Source organism: Xiphophorus couchianus, chromosome 12 (assembly GCF_001444195.1).
Source record: "Xiphophorus couchianus chromosome 12, X_couchianus-1.0, whole genome shotgun sequence".
Classification (NCBI taxonomy): Eukaryota; Metazoa; Chordata; class Actinopteri; order Cyprinodontiformes; family Poeciliidae; genus Xiphophorus; species Xiphophorus couchianus.
In genome coordinates, this window is record NC_040239.1 from 17,130,031 (window position 1) to 17,148,570 (window position 18,540).

At 37.5% G+C, this 18,540-nt stretch overlaps 2 protein-coding genes across 2 annotated transcripts; one reads left to right on the forward strand and one right to left on the reverse strand.

Moving 5' to 3' along the window:
- The first annotated feature begins 1,066 nt into the window (after positions 1 to 1,066).
- On the forward strand, positions 1,067 to 5,264 carry LOC114154993 (D-amino-acid oxidase). Its single transcript, XM_028034563.1, has 11 exons — positions 1,067 to 1,193; positions 1,644 to 1,844; positions 1,927 to 2,041; positions 2,403 to 2,479; positions 2,726 to 2,791; positions 3,384 to 3,438; positions 3,527 to 3,631; positions 3,709 to 3,791; positions 3,981 to 4,098; positions 4,667 to 4,765; positions 4,852 to 5,264. Exons 2-11 carry the CDS (start codon positions 1,651 to 1,653, stop codon positions 4,975 to 4,977), a joined length of 1,038 nt encoding a protein of 345 aa, XP_027890364.1. The 5' UTR covers positions 1,067 to 1,193; positions 1,644 to 1,650; the 3' UTR covers positions 4,978 to 5,264.
- Positions 5,265 to 5,267: 3 nt separating this feature from the next.
- Positions 5,268 to 17,990, reverse strand: svopa (SV2 related protein a). The gene is made up of 16 exons (XM_028034559.1): positions 17,854 to 17,990; positions 16,314 to 16,471; positions 16,115 to 16,200; positions 15,916 to 16,014; positions 15,364 to 15,435; positions 12,296 to 12,420; positions 12,152 to 12,215; positions 11,935 to 12,060; positions 11,731 to 11,859; positions 11,537 to 11,610; positions 11,072 to 11,148; positions 10,849 to 10,953; positions 8,521 to 8,632; positions 8,351 to 8,432; positions 8,157 to 8,246; positions 5,268 to 8,065 (listed from the first exon to the last, which is right to left on the reverse strand). The coding sequence occupies exons 1-16, from the start codon at positions 17,886 to 17,888 to the stop codon at positions 7,865 to 7,867; spliced, it is 1,635 nt and encodes a 544-aa protein (XP_027890360.1). The 5' UTR covers positions 17,889 to 17,990; the 3' UTR covers positions 5,268 to 7,864.
- Between the last annotated feature and the right edge of the window lie 550 nt (positions 17,991 to 18,540).

An 18,540-nucleotide genomic window follows, 5' to 3' on the forward strand; every position in this document is an offset into this window, starting at 1 on the left:
TACAACAGAATAAAAAGTGCACAGTAGTAACAAGTACAATAAAGAAACATAACAGTTCCAAATAAAAACATTTATTCTCTAAATTATTGAAGTGCATTGAAATAAAGGATATATCTGTACACCATTTCAGTTTTTTGTAACTTTTATTTAGTTACAATTACACTAAACTTTCAATCTTTTCTCATTCCTATTAGCTTTGGTACCTGAGTTTGGGATTCTTAAAATTTATTTGGTTTCTGAGAACAGTCAAAGTGTAACTTGACACTGATCTTATTACACTATGATTGTTGTGATAAGAGTTTACCCAAAGTGCAGCATTGCATCATTTTACAGGCCATTGCTACAACCATGACTGAATAAATTCCTTGGTTGTGACATTTTATAGCTATTATATAACTTAAATGAAGAGAATAGGTCTTAACACGGGACTATTATGTTTCATCATATGCAAGTTCAGTCAATATATAATTCGCTAGAAATTATGGAACAGGTTATTTCCAGATTGGAAGTTTGAGGCTTGTTTCATTCTAATTGATTTATACACTAAATTTTGTGCAGCCACAGAAATTTAAATATATAAAAGTAAAAAATATTAAGTTTATTTGTAAAGTGGCAGTCACACAAATAAATCCAAGCACAAAAATTATATGCAACATATTGCAGTATATTTCATAAAAGAAAAAAAATACAAAGAGAGAGGATACACCCTGGACAGGTCACCAAATGAGTGCTGATTATTTTTTTCTACAGAAAACTAAAAAGTTTTTTTTTTAGCTTCAACATTTTTAGTGCTTTTAGCCAAAACCGTTTTAGTTTGATTTTATGAACAAAAGCCGGACTTGAATGCCTCTTTCTTAAAAAAAAAAAAAAAAAAAATGTTTTATGCGACCAAGTTTATTTAAAGTGATAAGTGTTAATAAATAACATTTTTACCACTTTTGAATTGTGGTTGCATAATATCGCAAAAATAAGTAAGTTTTCATTTATTTATAAAAAGCTATTAAATACCATGTTGGTGACGTTGAATCACAAGTGACGTGTGCCCCCATGCGTCCGCTATGGTTGTGCTTTCAACGATGGGACGTGAACGCAACACGCACTCAGCTGAGAGCTCCGCCCTCCTCCATGTGATATATGGAGCAAAATGGGAGTGACTGGTAGTTAAAAGTGTTCAGTAGAGACTTGATCCAAAGGTAAGTCAAGAAAATAACTTTTTTATGAACGTCCGTTTTGTGATTTAAGGTGTATCTCTTAAATTTGTGTGGATTCTACTGCTTTTCTTGTTATTTTTTTTTTATACACGCTTAATCAAAATGTGTATTTTGCCAACTCGTCGTCCCCTGTTACATAAACCTCTCAGCATGGGGACTGCACAAAGTTCGGAGAGCTGCCTATTTGTTTTTTCTGGGTCTGGTCAACCATTTACATTTTCCCCAGAATCGTGTAGCTTTTTCCTTTCAGTACATCTGATTTCATTCATGCACAATTTCATGCCATAGCGTGCAATATTAGAGCAGATGCACCGGCCTAAGCAACCTGCTTTGTAAAGTTTTATGGAGTGTTATTTACCAGCGATGTGGAGTATATCTGTGTGCATAAAGAAGTAATTTCAGATCAATCGGTGTTACTGTGTCTCATTTCAGTGCAAAGATGCGAGTAGCAGTGATTGGTGCTGGAGTCATTGGCCTGTCAGCAGCTCAGAGTATATATGAGCAGTACCACTCCATAGTCAGCCCACTGACCATTGAGGTGTATGCAGACCGCTTCACCCCTCTGACCACCAGCGATGGAGCCGCTGGCTTCTGGCAGCCATACCTCTATGACAAGGGCAACATCCAGGAGACGTGAGTGCAGTCTCTATAATTGCCAATTCATTTTTCCCCCCTTTAATTCCAAATATGACACTTTTTCTCTTTATATCTTCAGAAAGTGGAATAAGGAGACCTTTGATTACCTGCTAAACTGGCTGAGCTCACCTGAGGCAGTAAAAATGGGCATATTCCTCCAATCAGGCTACAACCTCTGCATTGAACCCCTTCCAGTGAGTTCTGTTTTGATCTTGTAAAATGCACTACAAATCTGACCATAAAGATAAGACTTGGACTTGTTAGCCTTTTTTACAACAAAGAGCAAAGCTAAATTTTAACCTCTTAAAGATTATTTATAGAATTATTATGGATAAGTTCACTGTCGGTCATAGATAATACTCCAATGGTTTTTAGCTACACTGAAACACAGTGTTGTTCAGACAAGCAAAAGATGGTTGCCAGCAGTGGTTGGGAAACGGAGCGGCCTCCCTAAGGTTTGGGGATACACACAGAGTTAATTGTGGTTCTGTACAGTCACACAGATAAGGTCATTTTTGTGTTGCATTTCCTTAGTAAACCTGTTTTTGATTCTAGGAGCCATCATTTAAGGACATTGTCCTGGGCTTCAGACAGCTCACAGAGCGGGAACTGCAAATGTTTCCTGGATACAAGTGAGTTCCTTCAGAAACAGCCATAAAAACCAGTCAAGCAGCCATCTGCGCCTCTTATCACATTCCCAGTGTAACAGCAAATATTAAAACGAAGCCCATACTTTCCAGTGGCACACATGAAGAAAATAAACAATTTTTTCAGTAGACGTGATTAAACTTAACTTCTTCCTGACACGTAATTTGTATTCCAAGTTTGTTTGCTATTTTCTAAATAGCAAATTATCATTAAATAAATTTTTTCTTCAGGTTTGGCTGGTTCAACACAGCTCTCATGGTGGAAGGTAAAACCTACTTACCATGGCTGACGGACTGGTGAGAATGTTAGATCATGTCAAATCTGCATTTTTTTCTCACGTTCGTTTTTGTCTTCCTTTAGTCCAGGGGTGCCCAAAGTTGGTTCTCGAGGGTCAGCATCCTGCACGTTTTAGTTCTGTCCCTGGTGGCATCAACAACCTTTTCAGCATTTCAATTTTCTTCTTAGGCCTTCTAACGAGCCATTATTTGATCCAGGTGCGTTAAACCAGGGAGAGAACTAAAACATGCAGGATGCCGGCCCTCGAGGACCAACTTTGGGTGACCCCTGCTTTAGTCCTATTATATTTGTTAATGTTAATGATTACATGGATTTATGTTGTGTAGCAACACAGTCAAAAGTAATTTATATTTAAAAGCTAGTATCTATTGGAGTTTATTTTATTTGAGATTTTATTGGCTCTGACAGGATCTCCCTCCTAAGGCACGAAGCTCTGCATTACAATGTAGTTTGACCTCTAAAGGCCATTGGTCTTTAAAATAAGTTGGTTATCACCAAGATAACCAAGATTATACACAAAATCACAATATGTAACTTGTCACAAATCTTGATTTCCACAGAGGTCCTGCTAATGAACAAAGTTTTTTGTAGGTTGAAAAAGAGGGGCGTCAGATTTTATCACAAGAAAATAGAGTCATTTAAAGAGGTAAGTGTCAGCTTTTTCATGTTTACAATTGAACTTTTTGTGCTTCATGTTTGTTTATCACTTTACATATTCTCCATGACTCCTTTAGCTTTCTGATGCTGGGGTGGATGTGATAATAAACTGCACTGGGATAAGATCTGGGGAGCTGCAGCCCGACCCGGACCTAACACCAGGCCGTGGCCAGATAATTAAGGTGAGCTAAAGACTCCTTGAAGAGCCTGTGCAGACAATACAGAAACTGATCTTTTTACTTTCTTTTCTGGGTTTCAGGTGGACGCCCCATGGCTGAAGCATTGGATTAGTACCCACAGTACCAAAGCTGGAGTGTATAATTCACCGTATATCATCCCAGGGTATTTCCAGTAACACACCTGGTTAACTTTTAAACACCATGTTTTTCAGTGGGCAGTTTTACCTCATTCTTTTCTGGTGGTGTTGATTTGTAGCTGCAGACCTTGCTTGGGCTGCTTTGGGATTGTTGTGCAGTGAGGTCAGAAAGTCAGACCTGTTTTCTTCCGCTCACAGACCCTCTGTGTCCGCAGGAGTCGTCTTGTGACTGTGGGAGGGGTTTTCCAGCTGGGAAACTGGAGTGAGCAGAACAACTCCACTGACCATGAGAACATCTGGAAGACTGCATGTCAGCTTGAGCCCAGTCTCAAGGTGAGCTGACGTCAGAAGGCCAAAAAGAGCCACTTTGTTTCCGCTGAAGTTAATTATTTATAATGAGCCTTCTGTGATGAAGACACTTTTAATCTTTCCTTAGCCACTTTTAGGGACATTTTAAAAAATGCAAAAGATAAGAATTGACAGTGCATTAAAACGAACAAACAAAAAGACATCACAATCAGATGTAGTGACTTGCATTTGATTATTATGCAGTATCAATAGCTCTTAAACTTGCTAACATTTTGTCACATTAAGACCACAAATCTGAATGTATTTTAATAGGATTTTTTGATGGACCAAAACACATCATTCTGAAGGAAAAAGAACGCACATTTTTAACCAATAAAATGTGAAAAGCGTAAGCGTCTGCATTCTGCCTGAACTTTGACTAGACCACAGTGACACATCAGCATGACATTATCTAAACTATTGTAACCCACTGTACATATTTTTGTGAGGCGTGGTCAGAAGTGAGAGAAAAATGCATTTTTTCACATGAGTAACAGCTACAGTTTAAATGTTTTTCTCTAAAGGTCATGGGTTGGTTCTTGTTTCTCCACAGCATGCCAAGATAGTAGAGGACTGGGCCGGTCTCAGGCCTGTTCGCAGCAAAGTCCGACTGGAGCGAGAGACCATACAATCCGGTGGCTCCACAATTGAGGTAAAACTGAGCAGAAAATCAGTAATTGATTGTTGACTTTCTGCTGTCCAGCTTCCTAAAAAAAACCCAGTGGTTCTCTCTTCCAGGTCATACACAACTACGGCCATGGTGGCTTTGGGCTCACCATTCACCGGGGTTGTGCTCAGGAGACAGCAAGGCTGTTCGGTCAGATCGTGGCGCAGAAGGGCAAATGCCCCAAAGCTCGCCTGTAGCCCTGAGTCCAGCAGCAGGGATCGGGGCTCTTCTTTTGCCAAAATCCAGCACTCCCTGTGTTTTTAACAAAGCTAACATGTAATGCAAAAAAATAAAAATACTCTGCATACTTTATCTGAACTATGCTGACATCACTACAACCTGAGACGACTTAGATAAATAATGAGTTCGAGTAAGAAAGATTTTCATAAATTGTCTTTATAGTTTGTTGTAAATCCATTGCTTCTAGAATATAAAATTTCCCTATTAATTTTATAAATAATAATAATAAAAAAACATGACTCCATTGGCATTTTTAATGTTTTTTATTATAATATCATACACATTTACATCTAGTGCATTGACACTTAATGCTGCACGATATCTCAAACACGGGCGAGTCAAAGCATCTTGGTGGACCCGTGAGTGGTGATATCCTGTTGTTTGTTAGATTAACCAAAGTCTGCCTCCATCTCTATCAATTACAAACAAAAGACAATGACCGAACTAGGTGTTGTATTTTTTTTCTCATTTACATCAAGAACATGACATCCAGTTAACGTTCACAGCTCGGGTCTATGTATGGGAGTTAAAAGTCTGGATCAGTAGAGGAATAGTTGATACACGAGTAGTAACATCATTACTAAAATGCCCTCCATAGGCAGTTCATTTTGGCTGACCACATGAATACTAAGGCTGAATTTCTGGATTATTTGTCAACTTCTCATATTCTTCAGGAAATAAAGCCTAATGTTTTATTAATGCACATGTCATTTTCTAGAAAACTTCCCAATCCTCTAAACTTATCTGCATGTGAAGAGAAATAATTACAAGATGCAGCTGGAAATGTACTTTCAAGGTAAAATGGCCAAATTCCTGACTTCAGTTGGGCCTGAAATTAAGTAAATGTGTAACAGACTCTAACTTTTTCATCTGGACTTTATCTTCACTTTGTATTGATAAACCTTTGCCCTGTTATAGCATATTTTGGAGAAATTAACACTTAAGAAGTAGAACATGTTTAAGAAAGTTGAGATAGCATCTCTGTGGAGTGGCTGTAAAAGTATTCATACCCCTTCAGCCTTTTCACATTTGTTCACATTAAAATCACAAACAAGGATATTCTATGTGACAGACCAACAAAATATTACATATTTGTGGAGTATAAGATAATGAGATCCCTGTTTTCCAGATCTTGTAATAATAAACAATATAAAAAGTGTGTCCATTAGTTTTTTTTGCTCCATTTACTCTGAAACCTTTTACATGAAATTCTGTGAAACAAACTGGCTTCAGATGTTCTTGAATTTAGTAAATAGTAATTGCTGCAATTTATTCTTAGTATAAAACCAGATGTTCTGTGAACGTTACAGATGTTTGCTACACTATAGGGAACACTAGTGACAGAAATATTCCTGAAACACATCAAGATAGGTCAGTGATGTCATGGAGAAGTTTAAAGCTAAGTTCTAAAACAAAATCCCTGGCTTTGAACATTTCACAAAGCTCTGTTCAATCATGTCAAAGTAGAGGACTGCACAACAATGGTCTTAATCAAAACATATTTGTGTACTTTTGTGAAAATTAGTATTAAGTCTTGAAAATTCATGTTCACAGATTGTCTTCACTCAGTGGGACTGAGGTTGAACTGTGTTGCAAAGATGACTGAGCAAACATTTCAGTCTTGAGATGTGTAAAAGTAGTAGACGCATACCCCCAAAAGACTGGAAGCTGCAACTACAGGGAAATGTGTCTACAAAGTACTGGCTTATGGGGACTAAAAACAAATTGGTTTGTTCATTTTAACATTTTTAAACCATCTCTAGATGTTTCAGTTTCCTTCATAATCATGGGCTACGTGGTGTTGGTTTGTCACATATAATTAGAATAAAATGCATGGAAATTTGTGGTTGTAATATGGAAAAAAATGTCACAAAGTTCAAGGAATATGAATAAGTTTGCAACATATTGTAAACTTTAAATCTACCGGTACTTATATGAGTGTACAGAACCATTTAAGAGTAATTACACTTTTGGAAAACTCTCTTCAGACTCTCGCTGTTTGTGCTGTAATGTAGAAATGCTTAGTTTTATGTTAAAGAAACTTCCAGCCCTCCACTGACAGCTTCAGGAAATCTAAAAGTTTGTCATAGGTAAAACAATCACATCATGATTAAACTTTTCAAAATCATGATTTCAGTCATTTATATGTGCATTTGCATTGGGAAACTGATGAAAGTGAAGCAAATTATTTCTTAAAAGTTCGGATATTTGCAATAAAATCAAGGGCTCCTACATAGGATCTATATTTACCTTGATAACTAGGAATGTTCAGTGAAAAAAACGTAATCTGGTCAGTTCATCTGAGGAGTTATTTTTGTTCTTCAACAATACTTTTTTAAGTTAAAGTGCATTTCAGCAGGCAATTTCCATGTACATGAGATGATTGTGGGGTTATTTTTGCTAAGAATACTTAGGAGATGGTATGTTCAGTATGCTTTGTGTACTACAGAGGCTGTTTTTCATTGATTTCCAAGGTGGTTTTGTCACCTACTCAATAGGTTGTTTTAAGGCTCTTTCAAACGAAGGTAGCTGTATGAAGATAAATTTCATCACTTTCACACCTTCTATCTTCCCCTTTTCAGAAACTTTTCCCATTTTCACCATCATCTCCGGTAATCCTGAACATCGCTTGGTCTTTCTAACTCGTCCTGTGCGTACGTAGTTTTACAGTGGCAACCCTGTGACACCAATGGTGTTTAAAGACTTTACATACAGTAATGTGATGTAAAAATGGTGCTGCCTGGATCTTAGGAGAAACATACAAGAAGGGCAGAAAGCTGGTTTAGTTTTCTCCTCTCCTCTCATCTGGTCTCTCCTCCAGCTTTTACCACAGTGAGCATGTCCTCAACCCTGAGAACCAGAGCTGGAGTGTGGGATTTCTTCTGATCTGTGGCCTACCATCTCCTGTCCCCACTCACGATTGCTGGACTCCTGCAGACCTCGACCTGTGGTTTCAATGGGCAGAGCGCAGGAGGCGACAGCAGCGAACAGGCAGCAGCAGCAGTACACAGAGAGGGCCAGGTACACCGAAGACTCCAACATCACCTGCAGGATGAAAGTCCGAGAAAACCAAGATTAATAAACTCATGTAGCCAGTTCACTTTGAATATTCAGTACTTTTTTATTTAGGTGTTACCTGTGCAACAAAAGGAGTGATGAGGGCACCAACTCTGGCCATCCCACTGCTTGTTCCCAGACCCAAAGCTCTGGTTGCTGTTGGATAAACCTGCAGAAAGCCCAGAGAAAACGGCCATTTCGTGCCATCTATCACCCTGCTTTCATTGTTTCTCATAGTGTAAGCTCATACAACAGTCTGCAAGGATGTATTACCTCAGGAGTGTAAACATAGGCTGCCTGGAAGCCTCCAGCAATAAATGCTCTGGCTATGAATATCAACACCATCATGGACACTCTGCATAAGAAAACGTGTGTCAAAAGGAGCAGATAAACATTGAACAATATTAACATGACAATTCATAAGATGTAAAAGATGTATTTACCTCCCTACACATCCATACAGAGGGATGATGCACAGAGAGAACACAAGGAAACACAATGCCATGGTCTTTCTCCGTCCCAATCGGTCAATAGCCCACAGTGTCACCAGCAGTCCTGCAGGAAGTCAGCACAGTCACTAATCTTCAATGCACAGAGGTTTTTGTCCTTTTTAAATGTGTGATAAATAATGTGAGTATTATTTATTATAGCAGAGAACTGACAGAGAAAATTATCTTTTTGGACTATAACAAAAAATGTATAAATGTATATTTCGCTGTGTGTGAGATCCTCTCCTTAAACTGCTAACATAAACATACAGGCGCATCTTTTTACCTTAGAAAAACATTGAAAATAATTAAGTAAAACTGATACAGATTCAATACGTACACACTGAAATTTTTCAAGAATTAATTTCTATTTATTTTTATTATTATAGCTTTCAGCTAACAAAAACCTAAAATGTCTGTTTCTTGAATAATTAGAATAAAAAAATTTAAAAGACTATGACTGTAAAACTAGGGAGCTCTGTAAATCAATGTCTCAAAGGAAGAGTGCAGATGCAGAGTCACTGATTTTAAGTAGCTTGAGATCCAATGGAAAGTTTCTGTTGTCAGTAATTATTTGAAGTTTCATTCTGTCTTCTGGTGTTGGCACCATGTTGAAGCACAGAGTCTTCCTGAACCCCTCAGCAGAACCACTGAATGACCGCCTCCATATGTCTCTGCACTGCTGCAACTATTAATGCTAAAGCAGCCCCAACCACATATTAAGCGCATGTAACACTGTACATGGGCATGATTATGTTACAGTAATTACCATAGCAACAGAACAGTGAGGAGGGCAGAGATGTAGAGAACTACAGAGACGCCACCTTGGCGGAACACTTACTACAGAAAAGTATATTTGTTTTATAATACATTTACCCCCAAAGACAAAAGAAAAAAATATATTAAGAGCAGAAGAAATCTTATGTATTTTGAACAATAACAATATTTGTTGCTAATCTGTTGCTAAGAAATGAGCGTGTTTTCTGTTAAGGAAGTGCCACGAAGTAAACATCAGATGTTTACTTTTGCAAAACTTACCAACTGTAAATTTCTTTTGTCCAAGCAGATAAGCAGTATTTCCAAAGAGCTTATGTTTTATAAACAATAATACTACTTGTTATTAATTTGGTGTTAAGAGATGAGTGTTTTTTTTCTGGTAACGATGTACCAGAAACTGCCACGAAGTACAATTCAGATTTTTACATTTGCGTTGAATAACCAAAAAAAAAAAACATTTTCACTTTTCTGAAAAATTCACCAACTGCACAGTTCTTTTTAAGTAGCAAATACTATATGACAAGTAGCATTTCAAAAGAGAAGAAATCTTATGTTTTTTGAACAATAATAATATTTGTTGTTAATCTGTTGCTAAGAGATGAGAGCATTTTCAGGTAACCAAGTGCCATGAAGTAAACATCTGATTTTTACTTTTGCAAAATTTACCAACTCTAAATTTCCTCTGTCTAAGCAGGTAAGAAGTATTTAGGAAGAGATTATGTTTTATAAACAATAACTAATTTGGGGTTAAGAGATTATTATTTTTTTCTGGTAACAAACTGCCACAAAGTTTTTAAGTTTTTAAGTTTTTTAAGTGTATTTGTGTTGAATGACTTTTTATAATATATTTACCACCAATGACAAAAAAACAACAACACTTTTTTGAAAAATTCACCAACTGCACAGTTCTTGTTAAGTAGTAAGTACTATATGATAAGTAGTATTTCAAAAGAGCAGAAAAAATCTTATGTTTTCTGAACAATAACAATATTTGTTGTTAATCTGTTGCTAAGAGATGAGCGTGTTTTCTGGTAACCAAGTGCCACATCTGATTTTTACTTTTACAAACGTAAAAATCAATGTACTCACTCTATTGAGTACATTGTAGCTTACTTTAAAATTGATTCTAATTTTTAGCCCCATTTAAATTTCTTCAGAAATTTTCTAGTTTTTCTATGCTATTTTAACTTAAGCTTGTGTCAAATACATGCAACTAGTTTTAGCACAGACTTGCAGTTAGAGCTAACAAGATGCTAAAGTAATCAATAAAGAAACAAAAATGTATAAACAATTATTGAATACGACCTGAGAATATGTGTCTGAGTTAAGTGATGTCTTTTGTAATGCCAAACAGCATTCTCTGATGAGAACGATGTGTTGTTTTAAAATTTAGAATCTTGTGCATCTTTTTAAAACAATTTTTAATGTTTTTTTTGTCCAAGATACTGCAGAGGAAACATATTTGTTAATGACAGTGACATAGCAAAACATATTGGATTTATTTACCTGGGAATTCAGACAATGTAGTCCAGAGCAGATCTTTATAGTCATCAGAATTTAGATATCTACACTCCAAGTTGCATCTGAGCTCCTTTTTTCCGCCTTTGGGCACTAGAGGGAGACATTAAGCAGCAAAAAGTATCTCTCAGTCTGATATCTGACATGTTTTGGTAATGCTTTTTGCTAAAACATGACTGTTTCTATTTGTGTGATGACCTCGCTGACTCACTTCCACATGCACCTCCTTCCTGGAACAACTCTGTAGTGAGCAGCACCAGTCCGTAGTAAGAGAAGGCGTTTGCAAACCTGCACTGACAGAGATGCAAAATGAAATCAGACTCGGCGCCTGGCAGAAGCATTCATGTCCTTTTACCTTTTCCATGTTTTGATACATGACAGCCACAAACATCAAACATCTATTTTTATATTTTTAATTGTAAAAACAGTTGAAAACCACATGTCTTCATTTTCACAAATACTCATTACTATCTATCACATACAAATATAATGAAATGCATTGAATTTTGTGGACAAAATATTTAAGAGTTTAAGGGTTGTGAATGTTTTTACAAGCCACTATGCATAGGCACTGCAATTTTTAAAAAAATGATTAAAATAGTAAGCACTAAAATCCTGAAGCTTGAGAAGCTCTTGAAGAGGACATTGTGCTTGCTTTATCATTTGTTTCATTTACCAAATGAACCAGAGCAGAATCGTGGTGCATCGGAAGTCTGATGAAAATAAGTCTCGGATCTTCCCCCGATCTTCCTAATGAGAACGAACAGATACAAAAAAATAGATAAATGCCTGCATAACAGGATTAAACAGCGGAGAAGAGTTATTGTTACACAGAGCATGCATGTTCTGCCAGCCCAGGCTGTGCTGCACCTGTCTGTCAGCAATAAGTTTCCCCAGAGGCATGGGGACGCCGTTCTCTGTGGCTATACGTTTCAGAGTTGCCAGAGCCTTTTCCTGATTCCCCGTAAGCACATCATACCGAGCACTCTCTGGCAGCCACTGTGAACACACACATACCGGCAATGAACATGCCATTACATAAAGATGAACAGTCTGTTAAGCTGCTGTACCTACATAGCACAGAAAGGCGAAAATGAAGAGAGGGATGGTGGAAAGGCCGAGCAGCCAGCGCCAGCCCAGAGTGGGCATCACAAGGATCGCCAACAGGACCTCAAAAACTGTACCGATTGCCCAAAAGATCTAAAAAATAAAAAAATAAAAAATACAAAAGTAGTTAAAGGGAAAAGGACAGTCTGATTGCTATAGTCTGATTGTCTGGAGCAACTCATACCTCTATAAGCAAAATACATGTGGCTCTGGATCTCATGGGAAGAAACTCAGCATACAGGGTCACCCTTAAAAGAACTTCAGTGTAAATACCAACTCAGCTCATTTGTTTCACTGTTGCTTTCAGAGAAGTGAATGAGGTACTCACGACTGAGGCGCCCCTCCTATACCAAAGCCCACCAGCGCACGCAGGACCAGGATCCACCCGTAAATGGGTGCAAATGCACTCATGAGGCCGTAGAACATGGTCCAAAGCACACTCAGCGTCAAGCCCTGTTAGTGGATATGATCAGTATGTTACTTATATACCACATGACTTTTTGTGAATTTGAATCACGTCGTTAGATATTTTCCTAATTCTAAATTTAAAACCTAGAAACACAAGCACAACTACACAAGCAGTAACCTGGAAAAGTATTCAATCCCTTTAAGCTTTTCTGTTATAACTACAAATATTGCATTTTGTGGAGATTTTATTTGATAAGTCAATGATTTGTAGTATACAAATGTTAAGGAGAAAAGTTAAACCTGGTTGACAAAATTTTTTACTAAGACAAAAATCTCCAAAGTGTGCCACACATTCACTCATGATTTACATCACTGCACACCAAACAACATCTCAACCATCGCAGTGGACGGGTAAACATGCTAGTCTAATCTTGAGCAGTGTCACAAGCACATGTGTTAATTTTTGGAGCAAAATGACAGTGATTTTGTATTTCTGCAAGTAGCATGCTGCTTTGAAGAATGCAACAAAGAAGTGAAAAACAGTGCAGCTCTGGTCACCATTCTTTTGAAGCTATAGCTTTGTGCAGTCAGCATGAAACTCCAGAACAACTATACTATATAGAATAGTTTATTCTTGCTTGGAATTTTGTAAAAAGAAAGTTTATGCATCGGTCTTGCTGCATCATCTGAAACCAAATGTTTACACATGTTTAAAAATAAAAAAGACAGTGCCACAATCTAGGTATGAATATCAAAAATAATCACCAAATCTGAACTGTTTTCATTATGTTTGGACCAGCAATGTGTTATGGATTTTGTGTTTTCCTCTATCTCTTTTATCTGCTTATATACACACGCTGCAGCTCACATAACCATGTTTATGTGTGACTGCCGCCAGTCATATGTAAATACACTGAAACTAAGTAGACTAGCCTTTAGGGAGGGTACAGACTGCAGAGAAGAATAAAAAGCTAATGTAACCCAGTGTTTAAAAACACAAGAAAAAAATAATAGATGTTGATTCAATGTCTTATTCTACCAAAATAGCTAAAAGGTAATTACGTAAATCTTCAAAAAATGTGAAATATGCTTTTAGTGTTAGCTTCTATTGACAGATTAGGCAGCCAATGGCTGGCGCGGTCTGGTTTCGTGTCGGCCAATGGGGTTGATCGTCCCGCCCCTTTTTAACAGCTGGCGGTTGTTTCGTTCGGAGCGCGGCAGACAGGCTTGAAAGCTAACAGCTGACGGTTGCTTCGCTCAGAACGCTTGAGAACAGCTGACGGTTGTTTCGCTGCGAACGCTTGAGAGCTAACAGCTGACGGTCGTTTCCGTAAAGAGGTAGAAAGAAATTGACGAATCTGGAAATTGGTAAGGAAAACAATATTAATATAAATTCACTAAATATATAATTCAAAATACTACATTCGGTTTTATTAGATCTCGGAGGGTTTCCCCCGTGAACAGCTGAAGCCCGAAAAATAGCCGTTGACAACTCGGAGCATCGGTGAGTCATCGCACGCACTCGGCAGTTGGTTAAGTAAATTTGGTGAAAATTGGCTAAAATACCTATTAAATTATAAAATTTAATATAAAATAAAATTGATTGTAAGATTTTGTATTGTTATTGTTGTGTATGTTGTATTTGTTTTATGTAATTGCATTTATTTTAAGATTGAATGTATATTATATTCTTTTTTTACCACATATAAGCTAATCTATTTAGTTTTACTAATATGTTGGAAAAATTGTGTTCTGTTAACTTGTTGTTATACAACATGAAAGAAAAAAAATAAGAAGAACTTGAGAAATGATTAAATAGCATCTTATGTGCTAAAATGTTTTACTTTGGCCTTGTTATAGGTCAGGTTTTTTTTTTGGAGTTTGTACAGTACACTTTTGGCTTGGAGGGCCAAAGATTCCAAGACCCTCTTCTCCTGAAACTGGATGGCGAGCCCCAGCCCAGAGGACCAGGCGCACGGGTAGATAGTGACCCGACTGGTCACCAGCTGAGAGACTTTGAGACTGAAGAATTAATTCATTGGAGACTGAAGTATTCAATTTATTTATTTATTTATTTTTTATAAAAGCGCGCAGTATTTGTTTGTCTGTTTTAAATGTGGATCCACAATTGTCTATTATATTAAATATTTGCTCTTTTCTTGTAGACACTGTGTGTTCTGTTGTTGCTCACACCTGGGTTCCCTAGAATTTAAAATCTTCTGATTAGGCCCAACTTCCTATATATATAGTATAAATTAATTAACCTATTTTTGTGAGTTGCAGGTTACACTAAACTCACGCTACAGTCTTTGCCTCACTTGGTTACATCCATATAAGCTTTGCTAAGTGTGGTCCAGCGCTGGACGGTGAATGTAACTCTGTATCTGTTCCATTTGTATGAAATGTATGGCTTGTAACATTTGATAATTTTTTGCCATTAAAGTCTGTTTTTATATAACCCAATCTCATTATTTCTCAAGGTAATTTACTCTGAGTGGTTCTGGTCGGGTCCTGAAACTGGTTAACAAACCTGGGTGGTGCACAGAGACAAAAATGAATGAACACCAACAAATGAAATTCTACAAAACAAAATGAAATATCTGGGCTTAGTTGAGTCCATTAAAACCTTGAGTTTCTCCAATGGTGTAACATCAACTTTGCACCTGTCAGCGCTCAGCCATCATCCACATCCCTCACTTTAGAGGCCTCTATTCCACTGCCTCCCTCCCCCACCACCATTTTGTACCTTTCAACACTTCAGGTGAGGAATGTCTACAAAGGGTCAAGTCAAGGTGTGAAAAGCTGCAAGTCTGGATGGCATCAGTTTCACACTCTTAAGGTGCTGTGTAGATTAACTGGGATCATGGGATGCATGTTCAATCAAATAAAGTCTCAATAAAGTTTGGGAAATTGGATGCTTCAGGGGTTCTGAAAACGTTTGCAGTGAATTGCATGAATCATTTTCACAAGATTTTCAGTGGAACTCACCATCTTTCTGCCGTATTTATCAGATATGTTTCCCCAAAGAGAAGAGCTGATCATCATCCCAATGAACACCGCCTGCATCATTAATGGAAAAAAAGTAATTATCATTTTGTGTGAGAAGGTTTAGTAGGTCATGGACAGTTTCATGTCTCTGCAGTCTTTGTGAATTACATTTTAACGATGATCATTAGGATATCATTATATCCTGAGTTTTACTGTTTTCGGGGTTTAGGTTGAATCTTTCTGTATGAATCATGTTTCATTTGATAGTATTTAGATTTCTTAAGGAGTCATTTATATTAGTGTAACAGGTGGCACCTATAGGTGTCTCACTCTCCACAGCCTGCTCGCACTTCCATTGATATATATCCTCTTTGGTTGTCATGGTTATTTGTCAGATTCTCTGATTACCTTTTATTGTGTAACCTGAAAAATGGTTTCCAATTTCACTGTTAATTTTCGAATAAACCCAAGTATTCTCATTTAATTCAATTACCAGCACATTCATTAAGCGCTATAGGCAGGATCACTTTACAAACTTTGAGAAACTCTTACCGATGTGAGCAGTGCCACCTCAAGGCTCGGTAGTCTCCATTCACAGTGGAGCTGTGGGGCTAAGATGCTGAGTATCATCATCTCCATGGCATCGGCCATCTGCACAAACCAAGGGAACCAAGAGGCACTCAGGAAATTAGTGTGGGAGTGGGCAAGAGCAACTTCCATTAAGCTTGCATGGAGTTCGAACAATTCTCACCCAGGATAAACCAGTGAGGATGGAGAGTTTCCACTGAAATGTGCCAAAACCTATGGCCTCCACAGCGTCTTCTACCATGAACGTGTCTGAGAAAATGATAAAGATGATAATTTGGTAGTATTCTGAGTAAATTATTACTTTAATTGAATAGAAAAGTATAGGATTTAGAGAAAAGGAGCAGATTTCTAAGATAACGCACCATCGGTTGGATTGGCAAACTCTCGGGGCACCGGAACGCCTTCTGCCAGCGCCACAGACTCCAGATCAGCAGGCTCAGCTGGCCTGACCTCCTGCTCTCTGCTTTCGACATCTTCCTCAGATCGTGTGCTCTCCCCTGTGCGACGGAAACGGACAACACTGCAAAAAAAAAAAATAAATAATTACAAAAAAAAATTACAAAAAAAGCAAAGTGAAATAAAAGATTATGATTTTTTTTTTAATACAAAGATCCAGCTTATTTGAACAGTTCTTTATGTAAAGACACATTTGTAGTTGATGCTTGTATTGTAATGCCAAAGTCTTCAACCATAAGGAAAATAAAATGCCTCCTACTCACTTTCCTTCATAGATCAACAAAATATCTTTTAGCAGGTCTAGAAATTATATTTTGAGGAACCACAGTATCCGTGACTTGGAGCAGCATATTTTAGATATTTTGAAGAATATTTTTGATTTTGGAGCATATTGCAGGCTACTTCCCCACTTTTGTGAGTGTGAAAGAAATAATATCAACACTATGTTTTCTAGCTTTGCCTATAAAGACTTTGAACATGTGCTGATAATGTTTCTCAAAGAAAGTACTAAACAATGTCAAACAGTTGAGGTAGAGTTGATTTATGACAAGTTCTAGCTATGAAACACAAATCATTTCTTGTAAAAAAGAAACACCAGGATAATTTAGTTTCATATCAATGTTTGATATTGTTGGTGTAAATCAAATTATAAGAGTAGGCTTTGTTATATGAGCCTCTGTTGGTTGTAAATCTACAAACAAAATGATATTGCGGTCAAATGTATAAACGATATCTGGACAGGTTAGATACCCAGATGGCAACGTATAATTTTCCCCCACATACAAAAAAATTGCTAGTTGCACTCACAAATAATAGAGAGCGCCTGTGATGTCTTAATCACAGTAATTACAGAACATGACCTGCAGGCTATGTGAAGCCTCAGGGTTGCATTTAAGTATGTGAGGTCCATAAAGATGTCCTTCAGAATGCACAAATGGCAAAATCAAACCAGTGCTATTCTTTACTAACTATAAATATGCCAATAAGTATATTTACAATCCATATATTTAACACATTTATATTTATAGCAGGACTAACTAGTTGTTGAGGAAGAAGAATGCAGCCAGTTTAAGAAACCAGCCTTCAGTTTAACTGATTTATACGTAAACGGGTTTATATAAACCATGTTATGTACTGAGTCATGACTGTAAAGTCGACAGCAAGTCTAGATCAGTCTGCAAAACACAACAAACCGGCTTGTTAATAACTGTGTACACGAAAAATAATGTAAAATAACAGTATGATATTAATCTATATGAGTCTAACACTCTCTTTGCAGTCTAACTGTATAAATCAGTGTTGTGTTTGAGGACTGCCAGGCTATTTGTGGTGAGCTAATGAAACAAACACGAAGCAGTCAGAGAGCGACGCATCGGGCTGTCACGGTCGAAAATGTGTGATTTAAAAACCAGTCCGGCATTGATATATTAACTATGCTCTACTCACGGAAGTTGTCTCAACTGAAACAGGTCATCGTCCATTTCGTATGTTTTTTTAACGATGCTCCGTTTGGCCTCATCGCCGTTTACATTATCGCGTCGGTCGGCGATTTCAGCACCGAGGAGAGCGACTCGGTCCGGGGCGTCTGCCGGCAGCCAATCAGAGGCCACGCTGGTTGAGCTCAGGGGGAACCACGTGACTCCTGATCAAAGTGCGGGGGGGGGGGGGGGTCAACACAGGACTCTGCAACCTTCACAGAGAGGGAGACGAAAACAGGTGTCCAGATAAATAAAGGACATATCAGTATTCAAACAAGGCAATGTTAAATAGCTTACAAACGGACAAAAGTTAATTAGAATATGAGTCAAATCACAGATTTAAATGATGAAAACAGGTAACAATATCGACAAATAATATTTTTTAAACCCTCTTCATCACTTCATGCTGTTACATTACATATCCAAAATGGAAAGTATTTATTATTGTGACAAAGAAGGAAAATCATACATAGTTTATTGTTGTTTAATCTATTATGGGTTCATTTTTATTCAGTCCAGGGCATCTCCCCTCCTAAGTCCATACTTTGGAGAACCATTTTTCACAGGTGAAGGTGGTTTTTAGATATGTCTCCACAAGCACATCACATCTACAGGCTCCAAGTGTTGCCCAGTCATCTTTAATTGGTTATTTTCT